General features: G+C 36.9%; 2 protein-coding genes across 13 annotated transcripts in view; one reads left to right on the top strand and one right to left on the bottom strand.

Annotated features, from left to right (window-relative positions):
* Positions 1-14,562, top strand: part of NSUN6 (NOP2/Sun RNA methyltransferase family member 6) — a 66,595-nt gene extending 52,033 nt beyond the window's left edge. Inside the window, exons 10-14 of the mRNA XM_006906997.3 lie at positions 3,417-3,542; positions 5,190-6,231; positions 6,654-6,719; positions 9,762-9,876; positions 13,316-14,562. Coding sequence (XP_006907059.1) covers positions 3,417-3,542; positions 5,190-5,420 — 357 coding nt within the window. The 3' untranslated portion in view covers positions 5,421-6,231; positions 6,654-6,719; positions 9,762-9,876; positions 13,316-14,562. The remainder of the gene's footprint in view (positions 1-3,416; positions 3,543-5,189; positions 6,232-6,653; positions 6,720-9,761; positions 9,877-13,315) is intronic.
* CACNB2 (calcium voltage-gated channel auxiliary subunit beta 2) overlaps positions 8,876-18,990 on the bottom strand; it is a 312,930-nt gene continuing 302,815 nt past the window's right edge. For 8 of the 12 annotated variants that reach the window (XM_006906994.3, XM_006906993.3, XM_015585645.2 and 5 more), the window contains 4 exons: positions 15,009-15,160; positions 13,363-13,458; positions 12,288-12,473; positions 9,887-11,451 (listed from right to left, as the gene is read on the bottom strand). In XM_006906994.3, the coding sequence (XP_006907056.1) occupies positions 10,963-11,451; positions 12,288-12,473; positions 13,363-13,458; positions 15,009-15,160 (923 nt within the window). In that variant the 3' untranslated portion in view covers positions 9,887-10,962. Of the gene's footprint in view, positions 11,452-12,287; positions 12,474-13,362; positions 13,459-15,008; positions 15,161-18,990 lie in introns of all 12 variants that reach the window. The other 4 variants (XM_006906996.3, XM_015585649.2, XM_006906995.3 and 1 more) reach the window with 2 other exon arrangements.

Raw genomic sequence — 18,990 nt, 5'->3', positions numbered from 1 at the left:
GAATCTCAGACGGAATATCCAAGGATTTTTCTCATTCTTGCAAAAATGATACTGTAGATTTCACAGAATATAAACAACATTTGACCAAGGATTACTTCATTATTTTCTCTCAGGATTACTTCATTATTTTCTCTTAATTATAAACACATAGGCTATAGCAGTAATGGATACAATATTATTCAGTCTCTAAAGTTGTCCATTAGTACATTTTTAGTCATCTCTTCTGGTGTCTTCTTTCGCACTGGCAATGGATTATTTTACTTTTTCTTATTTTATACAGTCTGTGAAGAATACATCCTGGGAATTAAAAGAGCCAGCAGCATTAAAAAAGTTTTACTTGTAGGCAAAACTCACTTTGACTTGAGGGTAAAATTAGGACACTGTTTTAAAAACACTTTTTGTTTGTTTGAGGCCGTAGCAAAAAAGAAAATTCAAAAAGGCCACTTAGGATGCATCATCTCAATGAAAAGGAACAGCCAACAGTGTTAGAATTGAGAATATGGCAGGTATACCACCTGGCATGGATAGAAACTGAGAAGAATGTGGACCTTAGAATCAGACACATGTTTTTTCTATTAATTTATTTTCCAGTTACAGTTGACATACAATATTATATTAGTTTCAGGTGTGCAATATGGTGATTAGACATTTATATAACTTACGAAATGATCACCCCGTTAAGTCTAGTAACTGTCCGACACCATACATAGTTATTACAATACTATTAACTACCCTATGCTATACTTTGCATCCCTGTGACTGTTTTTATAACTGGAAATTTGTACTTAATCTCTTTCACCTTTTTCACCAATCTCCCTCCCATCCGGCAACCATCTGTTCGTTCCCCATATCATGAGTTTATTTCTGTTTTGTTTTCAATTTTTTTTAGATTCCACATATAAGCAAAATCATATGGTGTTTGTCTTTCTCTGTCTGACTTATTTCACTTGGCATTAATACCCTTAGGTCCATCCATGTTGTCGTAAATTGTAAGATTTCATTCTTTTTTTTATGCCAAGTAATATTCCATTGGATATTTGAACTGTATCTTCTTTATCCATTCGTCTGTCATTGGACACTTAGGTTGCATATCTTGACTATTGTAAATAATGCTGCAATGAACATAGGGATGCATGTTTCTTTTCAAATTAGTATTTTGGATTTCTTCGGATAAATATCCAGAACTGGGCTTGCTGGGTCATATGGTAGTTTTATTTTTAATTCATTGAGGAAACTCCATACTGTTTTTCACATAATTTTCTTTTTTTATAGTGTCTTTGTCTAGTTTTGGTATCAGGGTAATGCTAGCCTCGTAAAATGAGTTTGGTAGCCTTCCCTTCTCTTAAATTTTTTGGAACAGTTTGAAAAGAATAGGTAATTCTTTTTTGAATGATTGGTAAATTCACCTGTGAAGCCATATGGTCCAAAGTTTTTGTTTGTTGGGAGTTTCTGATTACTTATTCAAATTAGTTATTAGTATTGGTCTGTTCAGATTTTCTTCCTGATTTCAGTCTTGGAATATTGTATCTTTAGGAATTTATTCAATTTTTCCAGGTCGTCCAATTTGTTGGCCTATAATTATTCATAGTGTTTTCTTAGAATTCTCTGTACTTCTGTGGTGTCTGTTGTCACTTCTCTTTCATTTCTGATTTTATTTGGGCCCATTATTTTCTTTTATGAGTCTGGCTAAAAGTTTATAAGTTTATCTTTTCAAAGAACTAGTTCTTGATTTCATTGATCTTTTCTGTTGTTTTTTTAAGACTCAATTTTATTTATTTCCACCCTGATCTTTATTATTTCCTTCTTCTCACTTTGGTCTTTGTTCTTTTTCTAGTTCCTTTAAGTGTAAGGTTAGATTGTTTGAGCTGTTTCTTGAGGAAGAACAGAATCAGACACATTTTAATTGGAGTTGTGCATCCTCCACATAAGTGACTTCGGGTACATTGATTCCACATCTGAGGAATAATAATAACTACCTAATAGGGTTACCTAATTGGAGATAGCAATCATACCTCATAGTTGTTATAGGATTTATCGAGAAAATCCATGTAAAGTGCTTAAAATAATAGCTTGCACACAGTAACAGAGTTTAAATTTTGATCAGCATATTCTGGTTTAAAAAGCATAAGTATTATTACATATTTTTAAAAATCATTAAAAATTTAAAAAAGGTAAACTTTAGTTACTTGGGATAAATTCATTTTTGTATAATACCTTATTTCCTGATTCATTTATTTCCTGGGCAAATATTCATCGAGCACCTGCTGTATGTAATATGTTAATCTAGATGCTAACAATACAGTAGTGAAAAAAGTAAATGGTCCCTGCCTTATTCATGGGGTTTCTATTCTAATTAGGGGAGAAAATTAACAAATAGATGAGTAAGTTATTTAGTTTATTATAAGGCAATAATCCTGTGGAGCAAGCTAAAGAAAGGAAGGGGTGCTGGATTGGAATAGGTACCATTTTACATAGGGCGGTCAAGGAGGGCGTTGCTGGAAAGGTGTGACATATAAGCAAAGATAATTGTGAAGGAGCAAGCAATGCAGAGAATTAGAGGAGCTTTTCAAGCTTGTGCGCAGAGCCTGTGGGGTGTGCCATGCGTGTTCCAGAACAGCAGAGGCCAGTGTTGCTAAAGCAGAGTGAGCATGTGGTCAAGGTGGATCGGAACAGCGGCTAGAGGCCTGCTTTGTGTAGGGCCTCAGAAGCCACTGTCAGGACTTGGGCTTTGACTCCAAGTGATAATGGAGGGCATTCAAAGGGTTTTGAGCTGAGATGTGACAAGTTTTGAAAGTACTTCTCTGGATACTGTATAGAATAGATTGTAGGATGGCAGAGGGGAAGCAGGGGGACTAAGTAGGAGACTGTTACAGTAATCCAGGCAAAAGTTCATGAGACTTGGACCAGGATGGTAGCAATGGAAGTGGTGAGAAGTAGCCAAATTCTGGGTATATTTTGAAGGTAGAGACAGTAGGATTTGCTGATATAAGGAGAATGTGAGAGAGTAATGTGATAAAGGATAATCTAAGGTTTGGGCCCTGAGCATCTGGAAGGATCGAAGTACTTCTCCAGTAGGTTTCAGTGGGAAGATAGGGTTTCAGTTCAAGACATGTCAGATTCCATAGTAGAAATATTGAGAAGGCTATTGTATATATGAATATGGAATTCTGAAAGGAGTCTGGCCCAAAAATGTAAATTTGCTGTCTGAAGTTGTGAAACTGACTAATCAGATTTAGGAGACTCTTGTTTCAAATGGACTATAACAGCTCTAAGGTAACATCTGATTAAGAAAGAGTCCTGGGCATACACAACATCATTCTGTTTATCCCAAACATTTGAAAGGTATTGTGTAGATACAGAATTCCTTAAACTGTTTGGCCTTGTGGTAGGTGTAGTCTGATCACATTTTTCTTTAGGCAGTGAAGCTGCTGAAGCCGGGGGGTGTGTTGGTTTATAGCACATGCACCATCACACTGGCAGAAAATGAAGAACAAGTGGCCTGGGCCCTCACAGAGTTTCCTTGCCTTCAGCTTCAGCCCCAGGTAAGAATAATTCCCATTTTTTTGTTATCATCTTATTACACCAAAACCTAAGCGTGGTAATAAACACGGGCTGTTATATGAAGAAATGTTAAGTAAAACTGCTATAACAAATATTGCTATAAGCAAAAATGTTTCTCTCGTTAAGTCCATTTTAGACTGCCTGTAAAGAGTTTCACATCCTGACATTTTTTTCGTGTTCATTCCTTGCCATTGTATGAATGCACAACAGAGCTCAGGTATATTTTTGCTAGGTGCTTCTTTGATTTGTGGGTCTTGTTCATGTTACTCGGCACTTTGTTTCCAAGAAGTTTCTTTTCCTCCTCCTAGTCCTAGATTTTTTAGATAAGAAAAATGTTGAGCATTTTTTCTTATGTCACATCAGAGCCCAAACAGGCTTTAAAATAACTGTGATATCAAAAGACTAGCCAAAGAGAGAAAATGGTTCAGGATTATTGCTTCTTTATAGTCTCTTATAGATTGTATAATATTTAAAACCTTTCTTGTCCTTTAACTAGCACTGTCTTTCTGTTATGGTCTTTATTGAAAAGATAATTTATAACTAGATTTTTAGCCCATGGTGTTTGAGATTAAGCTTCAACCTGTACTCATGCTCACATTCATTCAGCTACTTTGAACATGTAACTTTAGTCCCTTCCTGTATCAAAGCCTAGTAGGTAATTGGAATATGTAAATAAAAAACAATCGAGATGGTTTCTAGATGCAGAAATTAAGATAATTACATTGTAGATGAAGGGAAGACTTGAGAATTCACTTGGAATTTGGTGTGTGTGTGTACATATTTACACATATACTCAATATATATCTAAAAAAAATGGAATTTTTTCCCCTTTGGGTTAATAAACAATAGGTTTTCAGACATATACCTAAGAAAATATATTTTCAGTAACACAAATTTGTCTGCAAATTGGGGACTTAAATTAGGATTACAGATCTTTTGCAGTAGTAGTCTGAAAGCATCAGTCAATTCGTTATGATTTTTTATTCTAAACTAATTGATACAGTCTTAATTGATCTCTTTCTAATATTCTAGTGCATTTAAAAACAACAAAAAAACATTTATCATCCAATTGGTATGGGTCAGAGAGAAGCACCTTTAGAGACCTAAGGAGCTCCTGTGAGTTTAAGGGAGTCTGATAAATAAAACTGAAGTTTTATCTATTGCTGTTATTGATAATGTTCCATTTATCAAGGACCATATGCCTCTATGCCAGGCAATATATGCCAAGCATGAGACCACGCTTATTTAAGTCTCAGAACTGAGTATTTTGTTTTATAGATGAGGAAACAGAATTAAGTAAAATTACTTGCCAAAGGTCACACAGATAAAAGGTTGCAGAGCTACAATTTGAATCCAGTTTTAACTGTGCAGCTCAGGCCTTTTGCTGTGTCATGGTATTGATAAGCATATGAACTGTAATAGGTATTCTTCAGGTGGCCACATTACTGCTTTCCTACTTTGGAAAGACAGTATGTACATTCTACAAAAATAAAAGGTATTTATTAACTTTTTCTATTGTTGGAACTTGTGATAATCACAACCCAATTTGTCTTTTAACTTAAATTGTGCACAGGCACACTTACTAATTCTAGGATGTTTGTTCATATTTATTCATTTCCTCCAAACAGGAACCTCAGATTGGAGGGAAAGGAATGATGGGAGCTGGCCTTTCGTTTGAACAATTGAAACAGCTGCAGCGGTTTGATCCATCTGTTGTGCCTTTACAGGACATGGACATTGAATCTCTCAGAGATGCCAGCGTAGACATGATTAGGCTGGCAAATAAGGATTGTATAGGGTTTTTTATTGCAAAATTTGTAAAATGCAAAAGCACACAGGAGAAGGAGCCTTCAAAATGAAAATTCCAAACATTCATTCTGTGCCTGCGTTCGTGTGTGTGTGTGTGTGTGTGTGTGTGTGTGTGTGTGTGTGTCTGTCTGTCTGTGTCTGTCTGTGTAAAAACCAAACTGTTGTCAGGCCAAGTGATTGATGGCATGGTTGCTAAGGAAACAGAAAAGGCTGCCAGCTGTTTCACCAAGGATCAGGAGAAGAAGTGTTTGGGGGTGGTATGAGATTATGAGATTTTGTAATTTTAAAATATTTTTTTCTTTATGGTTTTAGCAGAGTATAAAGAAAGGGAGATACCTATAGATGTCTGGAACATATTTTCATTTGGGTTCTTGTTTTAATTTGTAAAGAATGAAAGTCATTTGTAATGTTAATTGGTGAATCTAACAAAAGGAATACAATTAGCAATATTTAATTTAGTTTTTAGAACTAGTTTTCCAATCCTGATTTCCTGAGTAGTAGTTCCTTAAGAACTCAGGGCATGAGAAGTATGACATTGACCTTGTGCCAATAACCAGGCCAGGAATTTTACCTCTTTTTCTGCTTACTATTTGGTAAATAAACCCTCTTTCAAATGAAGTCTGGACTGCTTCTAAAATAGTTTGCCGTTACTGCGTTTACTTTTTTTTCCCCCATGATTTTAAACTAAAAAGTAAAATGAATATTTTTTTCACTTTGTAGATTAAAATAAATGAGGATATTTCACAATTCGGGTACCTTTTATCATGTACTGGAACACTTACTATAAAAGTTATGAGAGACGTGTTTGGTGAGAAAGAGGAAGACAGCTTCTGACAGCTGGAATGGGCCTGGCACTGACAGGTAGGCCTTGGTGTTCTCTTGCTGAACATAATTGCACAGAACGCCAACATCAGACAAGGCTACTGTGATTATAGTAGATCAAGGCACAAAAAGAGCACTTCATAATCAAATCCAAATTTAGATAAAAACAAGAACATCATCCAAATCACAGAAGTGACCAAACATCCCCCTGTTGGGGCCAATATAAGTGACTGCTTCTTTTTTTTTTTTAAATTATAACCTTATGTTTGCTTCATCCTACATGCTTTTTAGATAAGATATATTTAAATGTCCAATACCCAGCCCTAGGTTAAAGGCCACTCATGTAGAGTTATATACATGTTCTTGTTAATTTTCATTCAAATCACCCCAAAATTTCTGAGCTTTGGGCATGTAAAGTGAACAGTGGGAAACAACTGCTTAATAGTTTTTTCCCCCTGTAGGTTTCTCTTAGGAATGCTGGTGACTGTCGATGGTATCCACCAAGATGGCAAGGCCTCCTGGATCAGGTAAGACCTTTATATGGCCTCGCCTTTGAGGAAGCCTTTCTTGAACACCCTTCCCTGAACTTGGGTTGGGCATTTCTCTCTGTATACCCCTAGGGCCCATAGTGCCTGCTGTTGAGGCACTTTGAACAGTTTATTAGGCAGGCCCCTAACTACCACCCTGACGTGGGAAAATCCTGGAGGCAGGCACCCTCTCTTTTCTGTCACTGCTGCAGAGCAGATTGCCAACAAATGCTTGCTAAAGATAAAAATTTTTCAAGCTCTGTGAGATTCAGATATGTGAAGGATTTCTTTAATCCTTCATTGTACCTTATCTTCAGTAGATGTCATTTTACTAAAGAGAAATACTGTTTACCTGTGGCACTTCTGTTTCTAGGGCTCAGCATACTTCCCCAAACTTTAAATGTATTTTTTTTAAAGTACATAGAATCCATTTCCTATCATGCTCTCTACGAGGCCTAATGTGCTAAGCCAAGATGAAAATGGTAGAGAATTAGCCTAGCAGCAAACGTGAATTTTTGGTTAATACTGACAAATATCAAAATATGAGCAACATAGACTAAATAGAAGAAAAAATATTTACATATTAAAATCAACAAGGACAAATTAATATTGTTAAAATTTTTTCCTTTAACATACATATTTAGTGGGCTTTTTTCCTTCAAAAAATAAAGCAAATTGGAAAATAAAACACATACTCAATCTTAAAGGACTAGGAAACTTAAGAAAAAATACAATGAAAAGAAAAAGATCAGGAAAATGTGGAAGAAAATTAATATATTATCTTTTAACATATTTAGTGTTGACATAGATATTTCTGTGAAACAGAAAAAGCATTTTAATTGAACGGTGAGTACATTTTACTTCAAAATCCTGTATCACAGTTTAAATAGCAAAGTGAAGTACAAAGAGTTAAAAATATAATTTAGCCAAAATTAACCAACTGACCCAAAACCATCTAGTTACTATTTTTCTCTAACAGTGTGACTCTTGATGTTTTAATAAGATCAGAGTATCCAAGACTAGCAGCGTTACATTATTGATCCAAGGGACAAGAATGAGGAATTAAATTTGTCATCAGGATGGATCTTTATTTTTAAAATGAAGGAAGAATAAAATTCAATATCTGAATTAAGAATTGCTGCACATGTAGAATTAAGGTGGAGGAAGGTTATTCTGCTCATATTTTAAAAGATCCTTTATCTGCTGTCAGCTGTCATTTTATCAGACATTAATGGGAAGATCACTACTAAAGAGACATCAGTGATTGGCATTGCCCCCAAGGAAGATGCTCCACAAGTAAGAAATGTTGTTGAATATTTAACATTCCCAGCTATCAGAATCATTCCTTAAATTGCAATTGATACCACTAATAATAAACAGTGCAGAAGCCAGCTCTTTATTTGTTTTATGTGAATGACTTTAAACCAGGTTCGTTGAACAGTTCAGTGTAGCTGACAGCGAATGTTTAACAGGAATGCGTAGCAGACCATGTTAAAAAATGTGGCATTGTCCCAAAGTACAGTATGACTAAGATACCCTACGTTTAGCAGCACCTTTTTGTAACAGTAACTTAAATGAGCAGTAGAGAAAGAGCACAGGGAAAACCGAAATGGGTTTGACAAAACCAGTAGAACTATTAACATTTCCAGCATTTCTACAAAAATCATGATTCTACAACTTGAGTAGATTAAGATTAAGCCTTTGTTGTGTGAAAGGACTGTAATTTTACATTTCACAAGCCAGGAAATACCCCATTATCTCTGGGATTCTCATTTACAGATATGCCCACTATACAGTTTCCGTGTATAGATGCTCTTATGTCAAATCCTGCAGTATAGTTTTTTGAGGAATACTCTGATTTGGACTAAAATGTTTCACAGTAAAGTGAAAAACTAAGAATCCAGGTACAGAATTTAACAAATGGAATTCATTATCATGACTCTTAGAAAAGGATTAATGGTAGCAGCAGGTTAGCTAAATACCAGTTATAGTTCAAGAATTTAAATATTCTAAAGTCATTATTGGGATGAAATTATGGTGTAGCAAAGGATGGGGCTGGTGATCAGCAACATCCTACCATGATGGAAAGTTTATCAGAAATATTTTATAAAATAATGTTAATTGGAATATGGTTTTCCAATGATGTGACTATTTTGCATCAATTTATATATTATGACTACAGTTTTTATATTCAATAAATAAATTCATATGTCAACAGTACAGAGCTAATTAACAAATACATTGATTCTGAGGGGAATGTTTTATATTAGCTGACAAAACTATATATATATATATGTTACTCATTTTTAAAACTGAGTTTTTTTCAGGGTAGAAGAAATGAGTTAAAAGTGAAACAGTTTTACTTATAAAGGTCCAAGAATATTTGGCAAGAACCTGGAATCATCAAAGGAGCAAAACAAAAAATAGATCAACTTATTTAACAAAATAGTTATGTACAAATCTGAAGTCAGGCATTTATAAATAGGCATTTTCCAGGGACAAATTTCAAGTGCTAGGTACCTGCATACCTAATACTGTCTTACTCGTCCAGTCGTCACTGGACAGAATGTACACTTAAGAGACATGGAGAAGCTTTTAGCCTTAGTGTGACAATCACAATTGCGAGCTGCTTACAGCCATACCACTGAGGCATAGAGATAGTATCTTCTTGCTTCCCCGTCAGAGTAGACATCTGTCATAGGAAAATATTCTTAACATTTTGTTCACTGCAAGTCACTCCATTTGCCCTGATTACTCCTGAAGAACAGAAACTTTGGTTTAAGAAGCACTTCTAGGTTTTGACAGACAGAAAAACTGTGCGGGTTGGTGGTGGGGGATGGCATGATCCGGAAATTGGGAGGTAACAGGAACGGTAGGCGGGGTTAAAAAGGAAGTGGGAGAAGTTAGAAAAATTTATTTTCCCACGAAATAATTCTACAAGCCGTGTAAACGTTTCTTACTATAACAAATATTCGAACACACACAGATTGTACATTTCCAGTGAAACATAGTTAAAAGTTGCCTGTACTTTTCACTCTCCAGGAGCCGAACGAGGAGCCAACAGATGAATGCTTCCCCAGTCACCTTTGGCAGCACGCTCCCCGACCGCTCAACGGAGCATTGAAGCAACATGCAGCACAACTCAGTACAAAGCCAGGTGAGTAGACTTCTGGATGTCAGTCTCTAGCATCTTCATTAGTCTTCAGCACTCAGATTCCTCTCAATCACTCACACACACTCTTACACACAGACGCACACACACAGTTCCGGCTCGTAGACTCCAGTGCAGTGACATGAGACACTAGCTACTAAGAATGTGTTTGTCACAATCAGTGTAAGCTGCATGGATTAGAACAACCTTTGGAGTTTGGTTATATTTACCATAATTTATGGTCAAAATTATAAACTTACAGGGGTGGTAAAACATTCAGAAACCAAACTTTTTCAAGTCAAGCAATCACACATATTTACAGTATGTACAGACTTTCTCCTAGAGTGGGGATAGGTGCCTAGACGATGTTATTACAAATTTCCTGAATGGGCATTTCTAGTCCCTGTAATTCATAAAGCAAATCTGCTGACTTGGCATTAAGACTCTAAAATAGTGTGATCAAACTGATATATATATACATATACATATGTATATATATATATTATATAATTATAAGAAGGTGTTTGCAGAAATAACATTTACAAACTGTCTATACAGTACACAGTACTAGTACATAGAAAATAGATTCTAACTTTATGATCCCCTTTGTGTAAGGCAGGACTGAATCTGTCCCCAAATTTAGTCAGCCAGAGGTACAAGCAAGAAACAGTGGTCCATGGATTAATGAATGTAAATCAGGTGCCTACATATTAAAAATCTGGAGAATCAAGAAATTCCACTTTTTATCTGGGCTGATTCTGGCTTGCTGGATACAGCAACTACATTTCTTAAAATACTAATGCCACAGACTTTGTTCAAGTGGCAGCTACCCCAGGCAGTTTTTGAAAAGTCCAGCACAGAACTGGAGGACTGCAGCTGTACCAGGCAAATTTATATAGCACTTACAAAAGAAAAAAATGTATATTAATACTCTATCTCATGCTATTGCTATTTAAGCAACAGCACTACAAAATATACAAGACAGATCACATATGATTGCAATGTAGACCCCAAAGATTTAGTGTGAGGATGCTTTTATCCAAGACTTGAAAGAAAAAAAAAAAAGAAGAAAAAAACACAAAAGGGCCAAAGTCATTGGCGGATGTAAACATCCCTGTTCCCCTCCCCAGCCTCATTCCGTTTTTTGGATAGTCCTTCTCCCTCCTTGTCACAGTAGCGATCCTTAGATTTATGACGGTTTCGTTGTTTGTTGCATTCGTTGTGGTCCTGCTCTCGCTCCAGGTCCCTGGAACGGTGCCGAGACTCCCTGTGTCTATGCTCACTGCTTCCGTGGGGCTCATCTCTGTGGTTATGGTCACGGTGGGGGGCATAGTGGTCTGCGTGGTCGTGCGGGTAATCTTCCTTCGGCTCCACATAGGCAGAGTCTCGACTGTCCTGGGTTTCTGAGTCAAACGTCTCTTGCCTGGAGAGGCCTCGACTCGTACCACTGCGATGATTGTGGTGCTGAGCTGAGGACCGGTGCTGGGATTTCTTGACTGGCTCCAGGCAGGGTTCTTCTTCAGCTTGGGAAGCAGCCCGGGCGGGAGCAGAGCGCTCGGTCCTCTGATCATTTTGAGAACCCTGGCAGCAAAGGGAGAAAACTCAGGCATCAGACAAGGTCAGAGTATAAGGAACCACTGTGTCATAAAGCAAGTTCATTCAAGTTTAATCCTTTTTAAGTATCTAAAATGCTGAAATGAAATCTCACCAGCTAAGTTATGATGGGTAGTGGCATTTCTAAGGTTTTATACTGTATATGACTTTAATTCATAAGTGCCTAGAACACTGCATAGAATAACCTTTTTATCTAAATGACCAAATGGAAAGAGGGCATTCTTTTATATGTTTTCTTGTGGTTTAGATACAGGTTTTTCTATACACAGCTGTGCATACTTAGCTACCTCTGCTTGAATACATGTGGGAAGATTAAAAATCTGTAGGGTGCTGGCATTGGCTTAAGGTAAGGATGAAGGATAAAATGTGACATGTTTAAATGGCACACACTACGAGACAAGCCCTCTTCTCTAACAGTCACCTCTCAACTCATTACCACAAGCCTGAGACAGGGTGCCAGTATTGTTCCTGGAGCAGATGAGGGCCTCATCCAAAGTTATAAGAGGCATAGCCCCAAATTGCAGCCAGGCTGTCTGATGCTGCTGTGTAGAAAGTTCTTTTAGTCTTGTCTTAAAGAACATGTAGATAGGGAGTTCTAAGGTTTCTATATATTCATAGCATTTTCTCTTTACACTGCTTTTCTTACAGGTACAGTCTCACTGAAGGTGTTTATTAAATGACTCAGTGTCGACAGAGCTTCTGCACTGGCACAAGCACGGGGCTGGACATCTGGGCTCAAGCCCCCGCAACGTGACCTGAGGCAGCCTGGTTTCTCCACGAAGCGGGTCAAGGACTCCCCTTACCTGTGAATTGGAGGCTGGAGCGGGACTAACAGGCAGAGTTGAAGTGGCTAAACTGCGGCTAAGGAGAGGGTTGGGGAGGCTGCTGCTGGGGGGGTGGGTGGCCTTCCAGTAGGCCTCCAGGTAGTCAGCAAGGTGTTCACAAGCGTCCTCGAGCTGGTTCTCATCCAGGATCACATCGAACAACTCCTGCAGAAGCAAACATTGGAGGCACGCTCACACCTGCCCAGTACTGACTTTCACACTCCTCCACCCCGTATAGGAAGGAGCGGGGAGGCCTGAGCTGCACCACTTTGCATTTGATCTTGTGTGCTTCTATTTAGTCAGAGTAGGTCATTGTTTAGAATAACAATGACCAGAAAGAGAACTAGTTGTAATAATAGTTGTTAAATGGCACAATAGAAAAGCTGCCTGTCACTAGTGAAAAAAGGAGTTGACACTATGGTGAAAGAGATGTAAAATGAGAATACAGTCTGTACCTCTTTCGACATAGAGACTGCGAAAGTTTAATCTTGGAAATGAATGAGGCAAGATTAGGACAGGAAATGTGGCAGAAGCTGAAACCAGTGATGATTTGACATGGTACAAGCTTTAAGTATTAATTGTGATTAACACTTTGAAGTATTGACCATAATTCTTGGAGCTTCTGAAATACTTGAAGACAGCTATAGTCCCAAGGCCTGATATGTAAAGCATAGATTAGAATTAGGAATGGATTCAGATGTCAGAATCTGGGTAACTGTTTAGAAATTTGTTTTTACATGGTCTCAAATCAACTTCTCAGTTGAGAGAAAGCAAGTTGTTCCCTATGATTAACAGGATTAACTAACTCCACTAACTCCAGATAGATCTGATAAACCATAATCTTATTTACTATACTAATAAGGTAACCACAGAACTTGTAGCTTCTTGTCAGCCATGAACTGGACAAAGCAAGGGTGGGACAGTTTACTTCTTTGGAATGCAGTTGTCTGGTAAGCTTTCTGTCCCTCGACAGGCATTTAACTGCTTGCTTTATAATGTCATGCCAGGTCTGATCTCTGTATTTGGATTCTACTGGACATGGAAGGGAACTTACTGGAGGACACTGAGACAGTTTATCAGCTGCTACCATCTGGACGTTGAGGTGTTTAGCTTGAGATTTCCCTCGAGATTTTATTAACCTCTGTAAAACCTGTAAAAGAGGATTTTTTTAAACAGAGGGATATCCACACTGAGGTAAATGACAAGATTCAGTATTTGGTCCTCTGGGGCCATTTTATATGTAGCACAAGTGGCTTGTAATAGATTGAGCTAGACATATATAAGATTATCTGCAAAATTAACATTTTAACAATCAGTTGCATGCTATAAAAAAGATACTAGCATGGAACGTATTCTGAGTCTTTTTCAAGACTAACGTTATCAAACTATCTCATGAGAAACCCAAAAAGTATTTTATGTGAACTATACCTAATGTTTCCTATATTAGAAATTAAAAGTATTCATTTAAAAATTAACAGTAAACCGGATACATGCTAATATGTTTTTTATAAAAACTCCCCTTTTTGTAACTCTCAAGTGCCTGGCCTCATAGATGACAACCAAAGTCTCTTATTTGCTTCCACAGGTAAGGTGTGGTTTTGGTTGAAACGTGAAGAAAACCTAACCTCCTACAGCTATGTAGTTGAGAAAAATATTTTAGTGGCCTTTTCAGATAATTGTAGATATTCTTTGTACTGTAGAAACATGGAACCATATCAACGAGCCTGTCTTACTATTAAATTACATTAGTCTATCTTGAAATCTGAATGATTTGTAACATCATCGATCATTTGGAAAATAATGGTGGTTCACTACTGAGTACTTAAGATCTTCCAAATGTTGACACATTTCATTATACAATAAAACATATTTGTTAGTAATCATCGATCTCATTAGAAAAGTCTTTTATCTGTTGGGAAGCTTCTATGCTGTCAAAGGTGAATACAAGTTTTCTAGAATTCTAATTTTTGTTTGAAGGCTTGAGTTTTATCATTGGTAACAGCAGCTCTTCGATATTTTCTGGAAAAAAGTGAGTCTGTCACATCAAGGAAAACAACTGCCAGGTACCCAAGTCAGAATATGCATAGCCTGTCAGTTCTTTCAAATAAAAATGGAGTTCCATAAAAAAGCTACTTAGTTCACAACTCGAATAATCGCACCAGTGCTTGTCCTCAAGATAGCTAACCTACTGGAGTATATGCAGACTAAGTGTACGTCCTAGATTCAAAACGTAATAAAAATAAGTTAAGCTGGTTATTGGGTTGGGTATTTTTTAACTGCAAGTGGATGGGAAGAATACAGCACCTGCTATTACTGTGTCCCATAGTCTTGATTCGTGCTTAGACACTTGCAGTTTTACGTACCATTGCTTTTGAAACATCAGTGCAAATATCAAGGCAGTGAAAAAGGTGTGACTGTTCAGTAGTACTATGGAAATGGTTTTGAAGCTTCCGGACTCCCTGAAAGTGTCTAAGAACTGTCCCTCCAGGGGTTCTACCACTCTTTTCTTTTTGAGATCAGCTAGTCTAAGCCATGAAACTAATAATCATGCTATGTTTATATCGATCATAAAAAGCGACTAACATCTCTTCAAACTTTTTATAATGGATAAAGACATAGCCTGTTCTAACTGGAAAAAGAACATAAACACACATCTTAGTAAACTTCGATTAAAGAGCACACAGTAGCGGGTCTACTTACCTTTGGAGACGAAATCTTAACATACACTACGATGGGGGCCAAAGAGGTTTTGCTAAGTTGAGCTGGATGATTGACAGTGTCCGCGTCAAGGACCACCAGCTGCAGTGTTCTTGCAAGCTCAAAAATCCTTTCTATTTCACTTTGAACTTCCGCTGTAAAAAGTTAAGCAGCGTTTGATTACTTAAATCACTTTTAGAGCCAGTTGAGATAAAATGGTACACTTTCTTCAACAGGAAGGTCGGTAGGTCAGCCATTAGGTTAATATTTACAAGCAGTAGAGCTGATAAAAGCTGTTTCTCTACATCTTGAGAATTCCTCTCTCAACTAGCTATAGAATTTACTTTCAGTAAAATGCTTATGTCTGAAAATCAAAAATTTGGATCTCTGATTACATCACACTATGAAATCATTCTATAAAAATGCTATAAAATGAAAACAAGATATTTTCCATGTGTTTGGTTCTGACCCTAGCAACCATCACCAGCTCTCCTTTCACTGCACGGGCTTCTCTGTTTATAAGCACCTACCTGTATGCTTTCTGGATATGATGGAGCCTAGATATCTTATTAACAAGCTGAAATACAACATAAAATAGAAGAGACATCGAGTGTCTATAAAACTTGTCCAGAAACGCACTTTTGTTGATGTTGGTGGCAGACAGGAGAATGGTCCTACAACATTCATATTTTAAAAAGGCACTTAGCAGCAGGACTACACAAATCTAAACTCTAAGATATAGAAAACTTATTATCATTTAAAAATCTGCTTCTCTATGGTCTCTCCGAAGTCTAAAACAGGAAAATAGAATTTTCTGCAGTGATGGAAATATTCTATGGCAACACCAGCTAGTGTGAATGAGCAACTAAACTTTAAAAATGTAAGTGATTTAAAATTAAATAGCCAGAAGCTACTGTGCTGTGCAGCACAGATCTATAAAGCGTGACATGTAGCTTCCAGTACCTACGGCAATCATGAAAGGCCAAGTCCGTGAGACTTCTGGACCTACAGAATGACTTCTTAATCACCCTTATGCGTTTGGAGTCATGCAGAAGATTCTTGGAGACAATTTTATTAACTAGTATATTCAAGAAAAGCCAAGCCACTATTGTGTGCCTCATAATATGTTATGATCAGAGTCCTTTTATTAACCTGCTGTCTTTAAAATAATATTTGGTCACATGCTAGCCATGATACAATCTTGCTGAAAAAAAAAAAAAAAAAAAAAACCTCAAGCTGATTAAGCTTTTGGGTCTACCAGTTTATAAGACACAGAAAACGGACAGTCATATAAACAGTGTAATGCAGTTAGCAAAATTCAAACCAGACCCCTACCGAATAATGGACCCAGTTTCTTCAAGCAAAAAATTACAAAGAAAAATAAAATGGAAAACTATAGATTAAGACACTCAAGGACCTACAAACCAATCACAGTGTATAGATTTTATAACATGACAATTGGGAAATGATGTGCGGCTAAGTGGAGATCTTAGGGATGTATTAAAGTATGAAAATGGCATTATGGTTATGGTTTAAATAAGAGTCTCTAATATTTAGAAATACATAATGAAATAGTTACAGATAAAACCATATGCTATCTGTGATTTGCTTCGAATAATCCACAAACAGCAGGAAAGGAAGGGCAGGACTGGAAATGAAACAGGGCTGGCCAGGAATGGATGATAAATGAAACTGGGTGATGAGGACCCGAGGTTCCTCCTACTCTTTACTTTCATATATATTTTGATTTCCTTTAATAACACTTTTAAAAAATAAAAGTATTTCAGTAAGTCTTTTCATAATGTTCTAAAACATTACTATTATTATTACTCTAACTCTTCCCTGTTGATCTTTAAATTTTTATTTCAAGTATAACCTCACTTCTTCGTACCCTACAAATGTTTTCATGGCCATCGACCCCCAACAATCAAGTTACACTCTGATACTTAGTGTAAGCATTCAGAAAGCTGACCAGGCCACAGCTAACATCGTACTCAATGGCAAAAAGGTAAAAACTTTTTCTCTAAGATCAGAAACAAATAAAAGGCATTGAATAGGAAAGGAAGTAGTAAAAACTATTTTGCAGATGATATTATATATAGAAAACCTTAAAGATTACACCAAAAAACTGTTAAATGAATTCAGTAAATTCAGTACAGTTGCAGGATACAAAATGTCCATAAATCGGTTGCATTTTTATACATTAATAATGAACTATCAGAAAGAGAAATTGAGAATCCCATGGACAATTGCATCAAAAAGTATAAAATACCTAGGAATAAATGTAACCAAGGAGGTGAAAGACCTGTATACTGAAAACTGTCAAGACACTGATGAAAGAAATTGAATACAAATAAGTGGAAAGATATTCCATGCTCATGGATTGGAAGAACCAGTATTTTTAAAATGTCCATACTACCCAAGGCAATCTTCATATTCAACACAATCCCTTTCAAAATTCATACTTAACCACAAAGGACCCCAGACTTGAAAAGCAGTTTTGAGAAAGAGGAACAAAGCTGGAAGAGGCCTTAAGCTTCTTGATTTCAAACTGTTTTACAAAGCTATAGTAATCAAAACAATACGGTATTGGCATAAAAACAGACAGATAGCTCAGTGGACCAGAATAGAACCCAAAAGTAAACCCATGCATGTATGATCAACTAATTTACAACAAAGGAGCCAAGATATACAATGAGGAAAGGCCAATCTCTTCAGTAAATGGTTTTGGAAACACTAGGCAGCCACATGCAAAAGAATAAAACTGGACCTCTATCTTGTACCATACACAAAGATCAACTGCAGATGGATTAAGCTTGAACTTGAGACCTGGAACTATAAAACTCCTAGAAGAAAACAGGCAGTAAGCTCTTTGACATTGGTCTTGGTGATGTTTTTTTTTAAAAAATTTGACAACAAATGCAAACACAACAAAGCAAAAGTAAACAGGTGGAACTACATCAAACTAAAAAGCTGCACAGCAAAGGAAACCAACAAAATCTGAAAGAGAAAATAATTGCAAATAATATAGCAAATAATATATTTGATAAGGGGTTAATATCCAAAAGTAATAGAGAACTCGTACAATTCAATAGCAGGAAAAAAAAATTTAAAAATGGGCAGAAGATCTGAATAGACATCTTCCCAAAGACATACAGATGGCCAACAGGCACATGAAAAGATGCTCAACATCAATGTCAAGGAAATGCAAATAGCGTAATGAGTTCTCACCTCATACCTGTCAGAATGGCAGTAATCAAAAAGTTGACAAACAAGTGTTAGAGAGAATATGGAAAAAAAGGAACCCTTGTGCACTACTGATGGTAGTGTAAATTGGTGCAGCCACTATAGAAAACAGTATGGAGGTTCCTCCAAAAATTGAAAATACAAGCACCATAGAATCCAGCAGTTTCATTTGTGGGTATTTATCTAAAGGAAATGAAAACACTAATTTGAAAAGATACCTGCTCCCCCATGTTCCCTGCAGCATTATTTACAATAGCCAAGGCATTGTAATCAGTTCTCGCGGCACTTTCGCAGTCACTCAGGGACATGTACGCGGCAGCAAAAGTGGAGCCCAATGCACGTGCTAGCTGAGGTCAAACAGGTTGACACTCCGCCTTCTTATTTCAGCTCTCATTCTATAAACAAGTATCCTTTTGTGATCTAGTGCCATGTTTTTCTCATTTTTGTGGTATGTATGTGTGTATGTGAGGGGGTGGGGAGAGAGGGAGAAACTAAAACATCCCCCCAATGAAATGCTGTCCAGTGTTCCTAAGTGCAAGATGCCTTCTGGAAAAAGTGTGTTAGCTAAGCTTTGCTCAGGCATGGGTTATAGAGCTGTTAGCTGTGAGTTTAATGTTAATGCTCAACAATATATCAAATAAGGTGTCTTTAAACAAACATGTAGAAAACAAGGTTAAATACTGATCAGCTGATAAAGATGTTGTGGCCAGAAGATGGCAGGAACTTATCCCCACATTCC

Source organism: Pteropus alecto, unplaced genomic scaffold, assembly GCF_000325575.1.
Source record: "Pteropus alecto unplaced genomic scaffold, ASM32557v1 scaffold11, whole genome shotgun sequence".
Taxonomy (NCBI): Eukaryota; Metazoa; Chordata; class Mammalia; order Chiroptera; family Pteropodidae; genus Pteropus; species Pteropus alecto.
This window is presented reverse-complemented; position numbering and strand designations above follow the sequence as displayed.